At 51.8% G+C, this 18,479-nt stretch overlaps 1 protein-coding gene across 1 annotated transcript; it reads right to left on the bottom strand.

Moving 5' to 3' along the window:
* Window positions 1-9,269: 9,269 nt before the first annotated feature.
* On the bottom strand, window positions 9,270-17,556 carry LOC143173295 (olfactory receptor 14A16-like). The gene is made up of 2 exons (XM_076363496.1): window positions 17,533-17,556; window positions 9,270-10,256 (listed from the first exon to the last, which is right to left on the bottom strand). Exon 2 carries the CDS (start codon window positions 10,248-10,250, stop codon window positions 9,270-9,272), a length of 981 nt encoding a protein of 326 aa, XP_076219611.1. The 5' UTR covers window positions 10,251-10,256; window positions 17,533-17,556.
* Between the last annotated feature and the right edge of the window lie 923 nt (window positions 17,557-18,479).

Here is an 18,479-nt window from a genome sequence, read left to right as displayed (position 1 = left end):
AGGCGATGGGTATCCAGCTTCCCAGATGGGTTCCAGGGCTGACGCGCAGGGAGATCGCATGGGTACGTCATGGCTTTTTCCTTCCTTTGAGAGCTGCCAGCTCAAAGCCCAAATGGGAGTGAGGCATCTCTTGTGGGTGTGAGAAAATAGACCTGTGTTGTGTGTGCCATGTCGTTACGTGATCCCCTCGTATGTTCTGCTATTCAGTTATGGCGGTGTATATCACAATGTATGATGGAAACTTCTCATGGGTGTTTGGTTGCAGATGTGGCTCCAGCTCCAGCTCCTCGGAAGGATCCTGCACTGGAGCTCAACTGGCATCCCAGGGGTGAGCAGTCAGTCTTGACTGATTTCACAGACTAAGCACTCGTTTTCAGTATTTTATGAGTGAGAAATTTAACTTAATACTTTCTGCGAAGGTCCTCAAAGAGCAAAGTATGAAGCCAAAATAGGGAAATCTTCCCAGCGGTCATCAGAAGTCCTAAAGGAAATCCTGAAAGACTTGGAGAAAGCAGCCCATGGTGGGTATATATCCCTCTTAACCAGAAGACTTGGGAAGCTGAGATTTTAGACACATGTATGGACAAGCCGTAGTCAACACAAGCAGAAAGGGATCGATCAGAGCCTCGCTGCACTGACACTTGATTTCACGCCTTGCAGGTGCTGGTGAGCCACAGAGATAGTCCATAGTTTCTGCTGCCATTTGTGGTTCAAGCTGAGCCCCAGGGACAGCTGCTGCCCCAGTTATACCATTCCTGGCCAGAGCTGTTCTGGGCAGACATCAGTATCCAGCTGGCAGGGACTGGTGGTGCTCGTGCCTTGCTGACAGTCGCCAGAGGGGAGAGTGCCCTTGGGCGGCAGAGAGGATGCGCAGGCAGCTTGGGGTCGCTGAGACTGGCAGACTTTGCCAGGGCTGCAGGCATGCCCTGGCCAGGATCGGAGCAGCCCCAGCTTCACAGCCTGGTCCAGCCCTGTTGTTCTCCTTGATGTTTGAGGACTCTCGGTGACACCTCGGGGTCAGGGACAGGTGAAAGCTGGACACCCAGCTTGAGGCCGGACACCTAACTTGAAGGCAGCTAAAATGAAGGGCTGTGAATTCAGTCTCGGGTGGTTTAGCTTTCTGTTTCTAGTTGTGTTTTAGATAAGCTGGCTGTGGTTTTCCTCTTGTTTTGGGGGACTGTGGGCTCTTCGCTGCCTTTGTGAAAGTGCCCAGAATACGGTTGCAAGAGCTTGGTGTTCAGTCCACTGTGTGTGTGTGTGTGTCTGTTACCCTTACTGTGTGATGGAGTTGGCATGACGGGACGTGCTTCTCCAAAGGGCTCTTTCCCCAGCTGAATTGGCTGCAGCCTCTTCCCGTCCTTTCTGAAGGAAGTAATTTACCGTCATCTTGCCGTTTGCCAAAAATGCACTAAGTGCCAACAAGAAGATCACATGCAGTTTCCTGGTTTCCCAGCAGGTCAGGTTTTGCTGTCTACTGGTAAACTGGAAAGTGCCTAGCTCTTTGATTTTTCTCCATGAATCACACATTGTTTGAACTAGTGATGAGGTGCACCCCAAATGCCCAGGCTTTCTTTCTAAGTGTTATTAATGTATTTTGCCTCCTGAAGATACCGTGTTCCTGGCGAGGAACAGTTACTTCTGATTAAACTGACCCTCTTTCCTTCTCAAGAGACGGACCGTGAGACTGTGCAGAAGGAGGCCTTTCAGGAAGGAAGCAGTCACGCAGTGCCGGTCTCTGATGAAAAAACAGGGGCAATTCAATCAACAGGCATGCCAGGTAATTGCTGTCCCTCAGTCATCCAGTGCCATCAATAAAAATCACTGGGTGTCGGCAGGCTCTTCCCCTGCTGCCCGCTACTGTACATCGTGTCAGCAGCCAAACTATTAGTACAGAGCAAGTGTTCTAAAAGAAGCCAGGAACGGCTCTCTGAGGATGACTGTCGTCTCTGGGGTGTGGAGGTTATGGCCAGCAGTGTGCCAGAGAGATGGTCGCAACCCTCTGTGGATGTGGTGCTCACCTCCCACTACACCCAGTTCCCAGGAATTTCAGAACTCTGCCATTTGGGGACTGAGGCCATCTGAACCACGTTCAGTAGACGTTGGGAAATGTGACTCTTGATCGAATGTACCTCCCTCAGTACCTGCGTCCCAGAGCTTGCTGTGAGTCCCTCGAGGCCCTAGGCACAACAGAGGGGGAGCCCTCCTGTGAACTGAGGTCCAAAGGGATGCACTGACGGGTCAGGCACGGGCTTAGAGGGAACCTGCACCGTCCTTCTGCATCCTCTGTGCCTGAGCCATGCTGAGGCTTTACCTTTCTCTGCTTCTTGGCAGTGCCGTCCAACCCCGGGGAAGCCCACCACGCCGGGATATATGAATTTTTTCACAAGAATCCAGGTACTGAGCAGTCTTGCAGGGGGCCATAAGTGGGAGACAAGTCCTGAAAACCAGAGGCATGCAAGTGGTGCCCATGCTGGAGAAAAGGCAAAGGGGGAGAGCGAGGTTCTGGCGTCTCCTGAGAGGGCCTGACTCCATCGCTTCAGGGGGTGGGTGCTGGGCTGAGGACGGAGAGCTGGGGGTGGCACTCCCTGACGCAGGGATGGTTTTTGTCCGTGTTGCTCAAAGGAGCGATTGGTCAAAGAAAGAGCTGCGCTCCCCCACGTGCTCTCCATCTGGCCTCAGGAGTTCTGTTCAGTGGGACAACTTGGCCCAAAGGGTCAGAGAGAGCCTCCGTGCAGCAGCACTAGCAAGCAAGCACTAGCAAAAGAAATTGTGTGCAAATGTGAAGGGTGGCCAAGAAGGGGGAGCGAACCCATGACACTGGGAAAACTGGATTGTGGACATCCCAGAGTGTAAGCAAAGCTGAGAGGAGAAAGAGAGCCTCCAGAGTGCCTTGATTTGCAACGGCTTTGGGAGTTTCCTTTGTTTCTACTGAAACCAAGGAAACGTTGCAGCCCCGGGATGTTCAGTGGTTCAGAGATGCAAACAAAGTGAGAAAGAACATTTCCTGGCAATGTCAGACCTCCTGTGAGATTGCCAGTAGTGCACAGGACACACTAACGTGCAGAATTGTTCCTCCAGGAGTGGATGGCAAGAGAAACTCAAATGCTGTGGATCCTAAAGATTTCCAGAAGTACTGCATAGAAGGCGCCGTGGCGGTCTTGGGCTCCATGCTGCTTGGGATGGTGTTGTGTTGTGGGATCTGTCTGTGGAGGAAGAGAAAACAGTGAGTTGTTGGGAGGTTCTTTTGCCAAACTTGTGTATGAGATGGCGGCCGTTAGCCATGAAGCATTTAGAGGTAGGGTATTCTGGAGTGCCGAGTTAGTTATTGGCCAGACTCGACTGGGATTTCTGCTGTAAGATGTTTTAACTGGCCTCTCAATTCATGGGCATTCTTTTCTGAAACCCCTTCGTACTGTGGCAAGTGTTAGTTAAAAGTGACCCTGCCTCGACATGAGCAGACCCAGCAACAGACATAGGCAGAGCAAGGTCAGAAAGTAAAAACAAGGGATGACGTTGCCATAGAAAGTGAGAACAGGGAGTGACATCTCCCTACCAGTGAACTTACCAGGAGAAATCACCCTGTTAGGTCATGCCGTAAATCCCAGATGTTCACCTCGGCCAAGGTGTCCCAGCAACTCAGACCGTGGTGACGAACCTTCCCAGCTATCAGCTTTGCTTTGGAGAAAGAGAGTCGGTCGGTCCCATCTGCACCCCAACACTGCCAGCGTGCGTGTTCTCAGCACAGGCGGCGGTATCTCTTTGGATACGTATTCTGAAGAGAGGATGGAGAGCGCCTCACCGAACAGAGAGCCGAGGCTGTCACCTTGTCTGGTCAGGGATGGGCAGGGGAGCCGAGTGCTGGTCTCTGCCAGGCACGCTGAGAAAGGGGAACGGGAGGCTCTCTTGGCCCTGCAGTGCAGTGCCCAGCTTTGGTCCCCTCGGTCTGCCAGGGTCAGGTCTCCTTCCCGGCACATGCAGAGCAGGCAGGTCAGGATGGTCAGGGCTGAGAGGAGACGGGCCACGGGCAGGCGAGCAGAGCCCCAGCCGAGGGGTGCGGGGTGCCCCGTTTTCTGCACAAAGCTCTCTGGGCCCGCAGCTCCCATGTGAAGCCACGTGCCCGAACCCCACAGGGCACCCAGCGCTGTCCCACACCCTTGCACCCGCCCAGCACCACAGCCATGGCGGGGCCTCAGCAGCCTTCTCTCTTCACAGGCGCCTCTCCGCAGCTTCGGGAGCCAGGCCCGACACCAGCAGCTGCCCCTAGCACCCGCACAGCTGTCCCGCGCGCCCCAGCGCCTCTGAGAGCCGGACCCGATGCCAGCAGCCACCGCCTGTGCCTGGAAAACCAGACCTCCTGCCACGGAGCACCAGGGAACTGGTCCCCGGAGCCTGGACAAGTCGCCCGGCCCGTTCGCCCCCACCCCGGCCCCATGGCTGTCCAACTCAGCCAGCTGGCTGTTGCGGGTCCGGCCCAGTGACCTCCAGCCCCCGGAGGAACTGAAACCATCTCCCTGTGCCCCAAGCCCATTGCCGTGATCTTCCTGCAAGGGCTGGAGGTGGCCCCACCAGGGTATGTGTTGGGGGTGCGATGACAGACTCCCCACGGACAGCCTCAGGGGTCCACCGTTTATTGCTTTGAATTTGTTGATATTTGCCTAGCAATAAATACAGAGCAATAGCACAATTGTCCAGGTCGTAACAGCAGCAAACTCAGGAATTCACCAATTCTGGGCTGAACTTCCTATCGAGGCACAGAGGGACGTGAATGCCTGTGGCGTCAGCAGGCAGGGAGCTGGGCATGGGACCCACTGATCATGAAAATGAGGGTTTGGACCATAAAAAGGAGGCTTTCAATGCTAGAATCAAAGCCTTGGACCCTAAAAATGAAGCTTTGAGCCCTAAAAGAGGGGTTGGACCCTAAAAATGAGGGCTTGGAAACTCAGGATGTGGCTTGGACCCTCAAAATGACTGGCTTTGGAGCCTGAAAATGAGGCTTTGGCAACTCAAAATGCGGCTTTGGACTCTAAAAAGGAGACTTTACAAACTGAAGTGGAGCCTTTGGACCATAAAAATGAGGCTTTGGATCCTAAAATGAGATTTTCTGCCATAAAAGTGAGGGTTTAGGCCCTAAAAATGAAAGTGTGTGTCCTAAAAATAGGCTACTGTTAATAAAAGACAGGTTTGGACCCGATAAATAAGGCTTTAGACTCCAAAAATGAGGCTTTGGACCTTCAAAATCAGACTTGAGGCCTTAAAAATGATGCTCTGGGCCCTTCAAATGAGTCCTTGAACCTTAAAAGCAGGGCTTGGAGATTGTAAATGAGAGTTTGGTCCCTAAAAATGAGGCTTTCAACCCTAGAATCAAAGCTTTGTACTCTAAAAATGAGGCTGTGAGCCCTACAAGAGGGGTTCGGACCGTAAAAATAAGGGTTTGGACACTCAAGATGTGGCTTGGATCCTCCAAACGACTGGCTGGACCCTAAAAATGCCACTTTGGAGCCTGAAGATGAGGCTTTGGCAACTCAAAATGCGGCTTTGGACTCTCAAAAGAAGACTTTGCAAACTGAAACGGAGCCTTTGGACCATAAAAATGAGGTTTTGGAACCTAGAAAGATATTTTGGACCCTAAAATGAGCTTTGATCCCTAAAAGTGAGGCTTTGGGCGATAAAAATGTGGGTTTGGGCCCTAAAAATGAGGCTTTGATCCCTAAAAGTGAGGCTTTGGGCGATAAAAATGTGGGTTTGGGCCCTAAAAATGAGGCTTTGGATCCTAAGATGAGGCTTTGGACCTTAAAAATGAGGCTTTGGGCCTTAAAATGAGCATTTGGACCATAAAATGAGGGGTTGGATCCTAGAAATGAGGCTTTGGGCCCTGAAGAAGAGAATTTGGGCTCTGTAATCACTTTTGGACCTTAAAACTGTCCCTCCTCATTCAGTTCGGTATAGAGTTACTCATGGGAATGATTCGAGTCATGTGCCACAGGGAGAGCTCCGTCTCCCTCTTCTCCTGCTGCTGTATTTACTAGATCTCCACTGACGTGGAGATATCGGCAGGTGCCTCGTGTTCATCCCCACATTGCCTTACAGAATTCAGGGTATCTGCTCAATTTCATGTTCAAATGCAGGGCCATAGAGCCACATGAGGAGCCAGGGCTGTTACGGACAGCACAGGACCTACAGGAAAGCAATTCCCATTCAGGGTGAGTGCGTGACAGACATCCCAGACGGCATCGCAGAGAGTGCGGTTTGGTGCCTGTGTGCCATACACCAATGCCATCAGTCAGAGGCATCAGCCATCAGATGCCATCGGAGAGGCAAGGTCTGTCCCTTCTCTACCCAATAGCTGCAGGCACTGGGTGAACAGACAGCACGTCACACTGGGGTCTTTACTCACTCCTTTGGTGATGCAGTCAAGGAACACACCAATCATTTTCACAGTGTGCCTGCATACATCTTGTCTTCAAGGACGACATCCTACAAGCACAGCAACGGTCCATATCAAAATTCAATTGAAACTTGAAAGGGAATTCAAAGGCACCAAGATGAGCTTTAGGCACCTCAGGAACAGCTAAAGAAGAAGCAGAGCTACTGTGGGACCACTGCTGAATTTAGAAAGAGTAGGTGTAGGTAGATCTGAGATAGTCTATGTCCTCTTTGCCTCAGTTACCACCAGAGAGGTCTCCCAGGCCTCTGTGCTTTGAGGCAGGACTCAGGATGGGAAAAACCAGCGGTGGATGGGGATCAAGCCAGGGGCTACTTGAGCAAACTACACCCTTACCGGTCCATGGGACCGGAGGGGCTGCATCCCAGTGTGCTGAGAGAGGTTTTCACCAGGAGGTGCTGGTCTGTTATGATCCCAGTAAGAAAGGCACTCCGACTCTGTGAGGTATCATTTAAAATGCTGTTCATTAGTGCTAACACTGTAAGGAGAGAATCGTATAGCTAATCTTATGTCCCTCGAGATGGGGGGAGCCCCAGGTGGTGGAGCATTGAATGGGCTTCCGACCCACACACGGCATGCCGTGCAGACCCCATCCATGAAAGAGTCTCCTGGTTTGGTCATTCAAGCTACTACAGGATTTTCTACAAGGAAGACAACACCATTTATCCTTTCTACAGTCAAACAGAAACACGTCTCTCATGAGAACTTCTTGCTGCACTGTTAGGTACAGGCAAAGCCAGGCAGGTGGCCTAATGGCCAGCACAGAGTGGGCGCTGCCTTGCAGGCTCCTCTGTGACAATGAGCTGCTGAGGTTGTCCTGCGGCCAAGGGATCTGTGCAGCACAGCACAGGCGTGAAGACCACACTGGGGGTGCAGCACAGAACAGCCCAGCACTAACTGCTCAGGTTTCCCTGGGAGAAGGCTGTCCTCCATCCTGCTGCAACAGCTGAGGTGCTGCGGCTCAAATGTGCACTGCCACGAAGAGCTGTAGGTCCATTTGCTTGTCACAGGACTGTGCTCCTTCTGCATTAAATGAGTAGAATACCAGAGCGTAGCACAGCAGAGCACAGCGTAGCACAAACCAGAAGAGAACAGTTCAGTTGGAAGGGACCTACAATGATGATCTAGTCCAACTGCCTGACCACTTCAGGGCTGACCAGAAGTTAAAGCATGTTCTTAAGGGCATTGTCCAAATGCCTCTTAAACACTGACAGGCTTGGGGCATCAACCACCTCTCCAGGAAGCCTGTTCCAGGGTTTGAACACCCTCTCGGTAAAGAAATGTTTCCTAATATCTAGTCTGAAGGTCCTTTGGCACAGCTTTGACCCATTCCCAGGCGTCCTGCCCCTGGATCCCAGGGAGAAGAGATCAGCACCTCCCTCTCCACGTCCCCTCCTCAGGAAGCTGTAGAGAGCAGTGAGGTCGCCCTCAGCCTCCTTTTCTCCAAACAAGACAAGCCCAAAGTCTTCAGCCGCTCCTCAGAGGACATGCCTTCCAGCCCTTTCACCGGCTTTGTTGCCCTCCTCTGGACGCATTCAAGGACCTTCACATGCTTCTTAAATTGTGGGGCGCAGAACTGCACACAGTACTCAAGGCGAGGCCGCACCAGCGCTGAATACAGCAGGATAATCCCCTCTCTTGACTCGATGCACCCCAGGATGCAGTTTGCCCTCTTGGCTGCCTGGGCACACTGCTGGCTCCTATTGAGCCTGCTGTCGACCAGCACGCCCAGACCCCTTTCTGCAGGACTGCTCTCCAGCCACTCCTCTCCCAGGTTAGACTTGTGCCCAGTGTTACTCCGTCCCAGGTGCAGAATCCGTCATTTCAAATTGTTAAATTGTTAAATTGTTAAATTTCATCCCATTAATTACATCCCATCCCAGCCCGTCCCCAGATCTCTCCACCTCCCTCACCCCACAGCAGTGTCCACTGCAGGGTGCTGCAAAGCTCTGGGCACCCAGCCCTCTGAAGGGCACAGCAGCTCCTGGGGGGCAGAGAGGGGGGTCAGCCTCCCCACCAGCCCCAGGGCTGATGCTGGCCCCAAGGGCATGAGGAAAGAGAGGCCACTCAATCTCTAGCTCTGCTGCATTCATATTATAGGTTATCCCCAACTCTGACTGCGTTTGTCTCCTTCTCTACCCCCATCGGCCCCACGCCCCAGGACAGCACAAGAGGCAGCTCCCGCATCTCTCCAGTCTCCCTTCCCTGTGCCTGCTGGGTTCCTACTGACTCCCACGGCAGAGTCTTTTTTTGTGCATGCCTCAATTTAGTGTTTTGCTTCTGGGGGACATCACCTCTGAGGGTGATTCACCTTGTGTGTCTCAATTCACTCCCACTCCAGGGCACGTGGTGAGCCCCCATCCTCTCCTGAGCCCTCCAAATTCGTTTCCAGAGAGACCACTATATGCCATCCGTCCTGTCATATGTGAAGCAGCCTGTGGAATTAACCGGGAGCCCATGCACCATCTCCACTGCCATCGGACACAAAGAAGAGAGCTTTGAAAACCAGAACTTTCGGTCCAGTGGAACACAATCATACCACAAGCTTAACCCCAATCTTAGGGAGAACACAAGGAGAAAAGACTCTTTAAAAGACCAATTCCTTGGACATTTTCTTGGCAGCAGCTTTGGAGAAAGAGCTCAGCCTGCAAGCACGTCACCTGGGAGATAACCTTTATACTGAAGAGCTGCATGTGGACAGGTCACATCTGACACAGTGTTGTCCAAGGGTCAGACACGACAGGATCAAGCCTCAAGAGAAGCAGTATAAACCCAGAAAATTATCTAGAAGTAGGACGATCACAAGGGAGAACAGCAGACTCCTGGCCTAAGATAAATTCTGGGAAATGTGCAGAGAAGGGGAGGCAGGGTATTGCCAGTGAAACAGTGTCCATTGTGCCAGTTTCCATAGGGCGTCCTTGAGCTCCTGATTCCTCATGCTGTAGATGAGGGGGTTCACTGCTGGAGGCACCACCGAGTACAGAAATGACACCACCAGGTCCAGGGATGGGGAAGCAATGGAGGGGGGCTTCAGGTAGGCAGGCACTGCAGTGCTGAAAAACAGGGAGACGACAGCCAGGTGAGGGGGGCACGTGGAAAAGGCTTTATGCTGTCCCAGCTCGGAGGGGATCCTCAGCACGGCCCTGAAGATCTGCACGTAGGACAGCACAATGAAAACAAAACACCCAAATGCTAAACAGGCACTAAGCACAAGAAGCCCAACCTCCCTGAGGTAGTCTGACTCTGAGCAGGAGAGCTTGAGGATCTGGGGGATTTCACAGAAGAACTGGTCCAGGGCATTGCCTTGACAGAGTGGTAGTGAAAATGTATCGGCAGTGTGAAGCACGGCGTACAAAAACCCACTGCCCCAGACAGCTGCTGCCACGTGGACACAAGCTCTGCTGCCCAGCAGGGTCCCGTAGTGCAGGGGTTTGCAGATGGCAACGTAGCAGTCATAGGCCATGACAGTGAGGAGAGAACAGTCTGCTGAGATAAAGAAGACTAACAGAAAGAGCTGGGCAGCACATCCTGGGTAGGAGATGGCCCTGGCGTCCCACAGAGAATAGGCCATGGCTTTGGGGAGAGTGGTGGAGATGGAGCCCAGGTCGCGGCGGGAGAGGTTAAGGAGGCAGAAGTACATGGAGGTATGGAGTCGGTGGTCATAGACTACAGCGGTGATGATGATGCCATTGCCCCGGAGGGCAGCCAGGTGGATGCCCAGGAAGAGCCAGAAGGTCAAGAGCTGCAGCTCCCGCGTGTCTGTGAATGCCAGGAGGAGGAACTCGGTGGTGGAGCTGCCATTGGACATCTGGTCCTGTTGGGCATCAGCACAGTCCATGGAGGAAGAGAGTAAAATGTTTAGGTTAGACTACTCTGAACAAAATCTACTTCATTTTTCCTAGTGTCCTGCTGTGTGGGAGGGGAGATCAGGGGCTTGCTCCGGGGAAGGTGTCCGGCATGTCAGGGGATGGCAGGGAGCTGCCCAGATCCCCCTTCCCCTGGCATTTCTGGGAGCAGCTCTCCTCTCACTCCCCGACTACATACGCTGCCTGGAGCTGTCCCTGCCAGCAGCTCTTTCTCTGTCCCCACATCTCCTCCCTGTCAGTGCTCACAGACTCCATCCAACCTGCTGTGTGCCTAGCTCTGCCCTGCAGACCCCTCTTGGCAGGAGGGCACCGCACAGGGTCATCTCTCCGTGTGCAGGGTCTAAGGAGCAGCTCAGAAAAGTCCTAACCAGAACTGCAGCCTCAGTGCCTTCTCCAGAGTGGAGAAGTAAATTCCCACTGCCCACCCAGCTCACCAAGAGTAGAAAACTGAAAGCACAGATTCCTTCCCTTTCAGGAAAATGCAGCTTTGATGTCATCCTTGAAAGTCTCCTCGGAAATGCCTTAGAAATGATCTGGAGCTGTTAGCAGCCTGTCGTGGTTTAACCTCAGTCGGCAACTGAGCACCACACAGCCGCTCACCCATTCCCCCCCGCCCCTGGTGGGATGGGGGAGAGAATTGGAAGAGTAGAAGTGAGAAAAACTCGTGGGTTGAGATAAAAACAGTTTAATAATTTCAATAAAATAATAACAACAACAATAATAATAATAATAATAATGTGTCCTGGTTTCGGCAGGGATAGAGTTAATTTCCTTTCTAGTAGCTGGTACAGTGTTTTGGATTTAGGATGAGAACAAAGTTGATAACGCACCGATGTTTTAGTTGTTGCTAGGTAATGCTTACACTAGCCAAGGACTTTTTAGTTTCCCATGCTCCACCGACTGAGAAGGCTGGAGGTGCACAAGAAGCTGGGAGGGGGCACAGCCAAACTGGCCAAAGGGACATTCCATAGCATGTGACGTCATGCTCAGTACATAAACGGGGGAAAGCTGGCCGGGGGGGCCGCTGCTCGGGGACCGGCTGGGCATCGGTCGGCGGGTGGTGAGCAATTGTACTGTGCATCACTTGCTTTGTGTATTATTATTATTATAATCATATTATTATTATTATTATTATCATTTTATTTCAATTATTAAGCTGTTTTTATCTCAACCCACGAGTTTTTCTCACTTGTGCTCTTCCAGTTCTCTTCCCCATCCCACCGGGTGGGGGGGAGTGAGCGAGCGGCTGGGTGGTGCTCAGTTGCCGACTGAGATTAAACCACGACAAGGACATAGACTATCGCAGATCTACCTACACCTACTCTTTCTAAATTCAGCAGTGGTCCCACAGTATCTCTGCTTCTTCTTTAGCTGTTCCTGAGGCGAGGGAGGAAGAGAGACTTTCCTCATATTGCCGGAGTTGACCAGCCAATTCATCCACTGTTTGTTCCTCTCCATCTTTCCAGGTTAACACTGCCAATGAATTGGCGTATGACGATGGTGAGCTCCTTATAAACTTCCACCACATGGGTCGTGTGCACTTGACTTCGTCTGGATCTTTGGATAGTTGTTCATTGTTCAGGTCATCATAAATCACCTCCAGCACAGCTAATTCTCTCAGAAACTGGATACCCTTCTCCATGGTGGCCCACTTGCCTGGGCGACATATGACATCTTCCTTTAAGGGATACCTTTCCTTCACGCTTGACAAGAGTCGCCTCCAAAGGCTGAGGACTCGTGTCCCTTTTCCAATTACTTTGTCAATGCCCCCTTCCCTAGAAAGGGATCCCAGCTGCTTGGCTTCCCTACCCTCTAATTCCAGGCTACTGGCCCCATTATCCCAGCATCGGAGCAGCCAGGTGACAATATGCTCGCCTGGACGACGGCTGAAATCTTTTCGTATATCTCGCAGCTCACTCAGGGATAGAGATCGGGTGGTCACTGTCTCGTTTATGAGTTCTTCCTCTTCCTCCTCCCCAATCAGTGGCCGGCTCTCCTCCTCCCGTTCTCGTGATGGCCCTTCTCTAGGGTCATCTGTCTCGTACACTTCTTCCTCCAGCCCCCTTTTAGAAGAAGCTTCTTCCTCCCTTACTAAACGAGCCGACTTCCGCTTCCAAAATTTCTTCTTGTGTACAGGGGCGACTGATACCGGCACAGGCTGGTTCTTTGGTTCAGCCACAGGGCGTGTCGCTGGGGTCTGAGTGGCCGCAGTGCATGTCACCGGAGTCTGAGTGGCCGCAGGGCCTGTCGCCGGGGTTGGAGTGGCCGCAGTGCATGTCGCCGGGGTCTGAGTGGCCGCAGGGCCTGTCGCCGGGGTCGGAGTGGCCACAGTGCATGTCGCCAGGGTCTGAGTGGCTGCAGTGCCTGTCGCCAGGGTCTGAGTGGCCGCAGACCCTGTTGCCGGGGTTGGAGTGGCCGCAGTGCATGTCACCAGGGTCTGAGTGGCTGCAGTGCATGTCGCTGGGGTTGGAGTGGCTGCAGGGCCTGTCGCCGGGGTCTGAGTGGCCGCAGGGCCTGTCGCCGGGATCTGAGTGGCCGCAGGGCCTGTCGCCAGGGTCTGAGCGGCTGCATGGCGTGTCGTTTTACTGTCAGAGCCAGAGACCTTCTCTTCCCTTTGAGGGCACTGAATGGTGTTGAACAGGGCTCGGTAGGCATGGGCCAGGCCCCAGCACGTTGCAATGATCTGCATCTCTCTGGAGTTGCCAGGGTGACAGCATACTTTGTCCAAATGTTCTACTAACACTTCAGGATTCCGCACTTGCTCAGGGGTGAAGTTCCAAAACACTGGGGGTGCCCATTGGCCTAGGTACTTGCCCGTCTTGTCCCACACACCCTGCCACTCATAATTATTCAGCCTTGGGGCAGACCTCTGGATGATATTCTTAAATTGCTTACCAACTTTAGACAAAACCGAAACAGTATTCCCAAGAAGTATTAATAGAAGTATCTTAACTGCCCAAGGATGTTCAAAATACTGAAAAGTTACTGTAATGAAGGAGGAAACATCATAGAAGAAGGTAGTGACACTGCCATTCTGTATTTCCTCCGTAAAAAAACTCTCAGAAAAGTCACTGTGATTGCTAGTTGTCTCCACGAAATGGTCTCCGTGGTACAGTAACGGCTTCATTGCGAAATTTACATACGACACTAACGTCAAGGTCAATGTTCTAAAAACAAACCTCACAAGCGAGACATTACTGTTCACTGCAGACCACAGCAAACTGCAAAACCCAACACCAATCTTTAACATGTACAGCAGGAAAAAGAGCGCGATGCAGGTTATACAAATCAATATCGAGAACAGAGAAACCAACATTGTGACCCACAACTACTAACAGATATAAGTTCTTTAATACACTCCGGTTAACCTGTTATTATCTCAAACCCTTCGAGCCCCACGTTGGGCGCCAAAAAGGACTGTCGTGGTTTAATTTCAGTCGGCAACTGAGCACCACGCAGCCGCTCGCTCACTCCCCCCCACCCGGCGGGATGGGGGAGAGAATTGGAAGAGCACAAGTTAGAAAAAACTCGTGGGTTGAGATAAAAACAGTTTAATAATTGAAATAAAATGATGATAATAATAATATGATAATAATAATAATACACAAAACAAGTGATGCACAAGAGATGGAGATGGAGGGGACAAAGCCGGGGTGTTGGAAGTGAGGACGCTTCTGCTGTGCAGGTGCTTGTGAGGTCACTGGTGTCGGAGGAGCTGATGGGGCAGGAACGGGCAGGTGTGAGCAGCCACAAAGGCGGCTGGTTAGAAGGGGAAATGACTGAGCAGAAGAACGTTCCTGCGAGCCCAGGAGCTGTGAGTGTGGCGACCAGAATCGTCCTTGAAACATGCAGCTGGTCGCTTTGCAGCACAGCCAGGTACCGAGAATCCAGACGCCTCCAGGTCATCTCTGAAGTGAGACTCGGTTACTTTATTGGTCCCCTTTGGGCTCACTTTTGGAGTCGGTTAGGTTTATCCGCCCACCTGTGGGATGGCTGGGTCCCCTCTGGGATCGGTTTGTCCTCCCCGCTGGGATGCTTTGGCCCTTTCTGAAATCTGTCTGATTCACTTTATACCAGTATTATATATCCATATAAGTAATCTATCATCAGGATATCTGCTGCTGTTTTGAGGATAAGTTCCCTGCCTAATGATAAGTTTGCAGTAACCTGCAGTAGTATACACCTAGTTGGTTATTGCTGTTCTGTTGATTATTGCGAAAAGATTGGTTGTTGCTATACGATTGATTGCTGCTGTTATTGACTGCTGCCATACTACTGATAGATACTCTGTCACTGACTGCTGATAGAAATGGGAAGCAGATCCATGCCCTGTACAGGCATCTGCCAAAGTGTTTTGTCCGGCTCTGGAGGGAGCTGAAGTCCTGGGTAGCAGCCCCAGACTCCACCGGGGGAGACAGGTGAAGAATTTGGTGTATGTTGGAGGCAGGTCCGTGCCCAACAGCACTCTGGAACTCCTCCCAGGAAGTTCCCGGACTCTTTGGGTTTCCTCCGGAGACGAGCGAATTCCCAGGCAGCAGCCCCAGAATCTTCTAAGGTAGCTACCCAAAGAGCATTGTCTATGTTGGCAGCGGGTCCATTCCTGGTTTTGCTTCAGGACTTTTCCTTTACAGACACCTAAAGTCCCAGGTAGCATCACCACAGTTTTCCGGGTTAGTTAGTTAGTTGAAGAGTTTTCTTTGTCTTGGAGGCAGGTCCATGCCCGGTAGCTCCTCAGGGATCCTCCAAGGGAGTCTCCAGAATGTTTTGACCCCCCGGGGAGACATCTGAATCTCGCAGGTAGCCACCCCAGACCTTTCCACGTACTTACCCCAAGTGTTTTGTGTATGCTGGAGGCAGGTCCATGCCCAGTAGCTCCCCAGGACTCCTCTCAGACATCCCCAGGAGCATATTGGTTTCTCTGGAGAGAGCTGAATTCCCAGGTAGCAGCCCCAGACTCTTCTATAGTAGCTACCTGAGGAGCTTTACGTAAGCTGGGTGCAGGTCCATGCCTGGTAGGTCCCTGGGAATTCTCCCAGTCATTCCAGGAGTGTGTTGGCCTCCCCTTGGGACACCTGAATGTCGCAGGTAGCAGACGCAGACCCTGCAAGGTTGTTAGTTGAAGAGTTTTCTTAAACTTGAAGGCAGGTCTATGGCCGGAAGCTTTCCCGGGACTGCCAAACAGCTCAAGAATGTTTTAGCCTCCCCTGCAGACAGCTGAATTTTGAAGGTAGCAGCCCCAGATTCCCACAAGGAAGCTAAGCAAAGAGTTTTGCGCATGTTGGAGGCAGTTCCATGGCCTGTAGCTCTCTGGGGCTCCTCCCAGGCAGCTTTGGAGTGTTTTGACTTTGCCTGGAGACAGCTGAAGACCTCGGTAACAGACGCAGCTTTGAGCTAGGTAGTTACCTGAAGAGTCTTGTTCATGTTGGAGGCAGGTCCATTCCCAGAAGCACCCCGGGACTCCTCCCAGGCATCTCCAGGAGTGTTTTGGCTTCCTCTGGAGACAGGTGAATTCCCAGTAGCAAGCAGCCCCAGACTCTTTGAAGGTAGCTATGCAAAGAGTGTAGTGTATTTTGGGGGAAGGTCTATGCTCTGTAGCTCCCCGGGAATTCTCCCAGGCATGTTCAGGATTGTCTTGGCCTTCCCTGGATATAGCTGAAGTCTCAGGAGCAGCCCCAGAGTCCTCCTAGTTCGTTACTGGAAGAGCTTTCTTCATATTGAAGGCAGGTCAGTGCCCAATATCTCCCTGGGACTCCTCTCGGGCATCTCCAGGAGTGTTGTGGCTTCATCTGGACAGAGCTGAAGTGGTGGGTAGTAGCCCCAAACTCCTCCTAGGTTGCTAATGTCCTTGTTTTGTCCATGTTGGAGGCAGGTGCATGCCTGGCAGCTCCCCAGGATTCCTCCTAGGTGTCGTGGTTTAACCTCAGTCGGCAACTGAGCACCACGCAGCCGCTCGCTCACTCCTCCCTGCCCCCGGTGGGATGGGGGAGAGAATTGGAAGAGCACAAGTGAGAAAAACTCGTGGGTTGAGATAAAAACAGTTTAATAATTGAAATAAAATGATAATAATAATAATATAATAACAATAATAATAATAATGCACAAAGCAAGTGATGCACAGTGCAATTGCTCACCACCCGCCAGCCAATGCCCAGCCAGTCCCCGAGCAGCAGCCTTCTTAGTCGGTAGAGCATGGGAAACTAAAATGTCCTTGGCTAGTGTAAGCATTACCTAGCAACAACTAAAACATCGGTGCGTTATCAACTTAGTTCTCATCCTAAATCCAAAACACAGCACTGTACCAGCTACTAGGAAGGAAATTAACTCTATCCCTGCCGAAACCAAGACACCTTAAACAAAACAGGCTTGGCATCCTGATTGCTCACTTTGCCCTGGAATAGTCCCACTCCTCATCTGAAAGCTACTGCGCGTCTGGCTGAGGACAGATACAACCCACACAGAGAGCAATCAGAGCTAAAACCTGCACTTCCCTTGGTAACGTTTCCTTGGAAAACTTCTTTGCTTGGCTGTTTTAAAACCTGTAACTGCAAGAACCAGGAAGAAAAAATCCCTGACAAGTTGACGGGACCTTCCTGGCTGTGGTAAAACCATCCACCCTTGGTACCCCCATTTCCCAAAAGCCGGCAGCACAGCTTGGGTGGGCAGAAAGGCTCGTATCAGACCTCGGGGCCGAGAGAGGAGCACAAGCATCGGCCAAGGGAGCTGCATCCAACCAGGAGCACTCCCCACTGGCTTCTCTGGCAACGGAGCCCCCGTGCGTGCTCTCACCAGGAGGGAGAAACAACCTCCATGTCTGGAAATCCCTATTTATGAAAGATTGTCAACAGTGATGGGGCTGTCCATGAGCAGGAGAACCACGTGAAGACCTGGCGACAGCAAAGACCCCTGGTCTGACCCCACCAGAGCATGCCTGCTCCAAAGCTGGGCAGCCTCCTGCCAGAGAGGAGGCACCTCTGCCAATTTCACTCTGCCTTCCAAGACCAAGCCAAGCTGTGACACAAGGACTTTGGTCCCCCTGTCTCCCAAGCAAAGCTAGAAACGGCGTTATCACCACCGAGCTCCCATGCACATAAAGGAAACCTGTCAGGAAACAGTTGCGTCCTGCTGCGTAGGCTTTGAACTAGCCCTGGTGAAACAGGTGACCAGCAGATGGTCACTAGAGGACACTCGGGCTGCAAGGGTATGCATCTCCCAGAGGTCACTTACCTGGAGGGAGGCCGGTTTTGACGGCCCTGTGCTGGAAGGACGTGGACTGCACAGGCAGGCATTTATAGATGTGACTGTTGGACTTCTCAGGGAAGTAATCACCTAGGGCAGAGGACAACAGCACAAAAGCAGTGAAGTTCTGGCCTTTTACTCAAGCCAAGGAGGCAACTTCACCAGGAGGTGCTCTCCCTAACAGCTGCAGAACAGCCTGAAAACATCTACAGCTCGTTCAAGGGGTGAGCTGAGTCTTTTGTACCCCACTTTTGCAGGGAAACATGAAAGCCTGCTTGTCTTGTCTGAACAAAGGGCTGGAGAAATGTCACTCACTTGGTCCAGGCATGATCTTGGTGTTTCTCTTGGGAACTCCACAGATGGCATAGGCTGGAGCCACATACTTCCCATTCCCGGTCATGGAGGGCTCCACACAATAACGAGGACCTGGAGAGCAGCTGTCTTCTGCGGGAGGTTTTGCCCCTTTACATGCGTAAGCGGGGGCTTTGGCTTTGGTGGGATTGTGGTTCAGGTAACCTAGGAAGAACAGCATATGAAAGGACACCTGCAGGCAGCTGCATTTCAAAGCTCCTTTGTAACTGGGGGAGACTGAGCTGCCCAGCTCATGAAATTCCCTTCCTGGGGGACTTTTTCCTCCAAGAGTAATAAAGGCAAGCTGTACAGTGCCTTGTAGTGCCCAAGAGCAAATCTCTAAGCACAAATGGTTGTGCAACTGCATTGCTAAGTAATCTTAAAAAGAAACTGCACCTCCTGCCAGCCTGGTTCCAGTCATAGCCATGGAGAAAGGAAAAAAAAACCCAAAACCAACGTAGGCACTTGCTAATTACTTGTAACATCACTGCTATTCTGTCATTATGAAGTATTTTAGCCCTATAAGCAGCTGGTAAGCTAACTTGAAGCACGTGTAAAGAACTCTTGTGTGATTTTTTGCTTTC

Source organism: Aptenodytes patagonicus, unplaced genomic scaffold, assembly GCF_965638725.1.
Source record: "Aptenodytes patagonicus unplaced genomic scaffold, bAptPat1.pri.cur scaffold_49, whole genome shotgun sequence".
Taxonomy (NCBI): domain Eukaryota; kingdom Metazoa; phylum Chordata; class Aves; order Sphenisciformes; family Spheniscidae; genus Aptenodytes; species Aptenodytes patagonicus.
Note: the sequence above shows the minus strand (reverse complement) of the source record. Positions and strands in the feature narration are given on the sequence as shown.

Coding starts and splice junctions, on each gene's coding strand:
- LOC143173295 (XM_076363496.1), bottom strand. CDS start 10,250: ATGTCCAATGGCAGCTCCACCACCGAGTTCCTCCTCCTGGCATTCACA.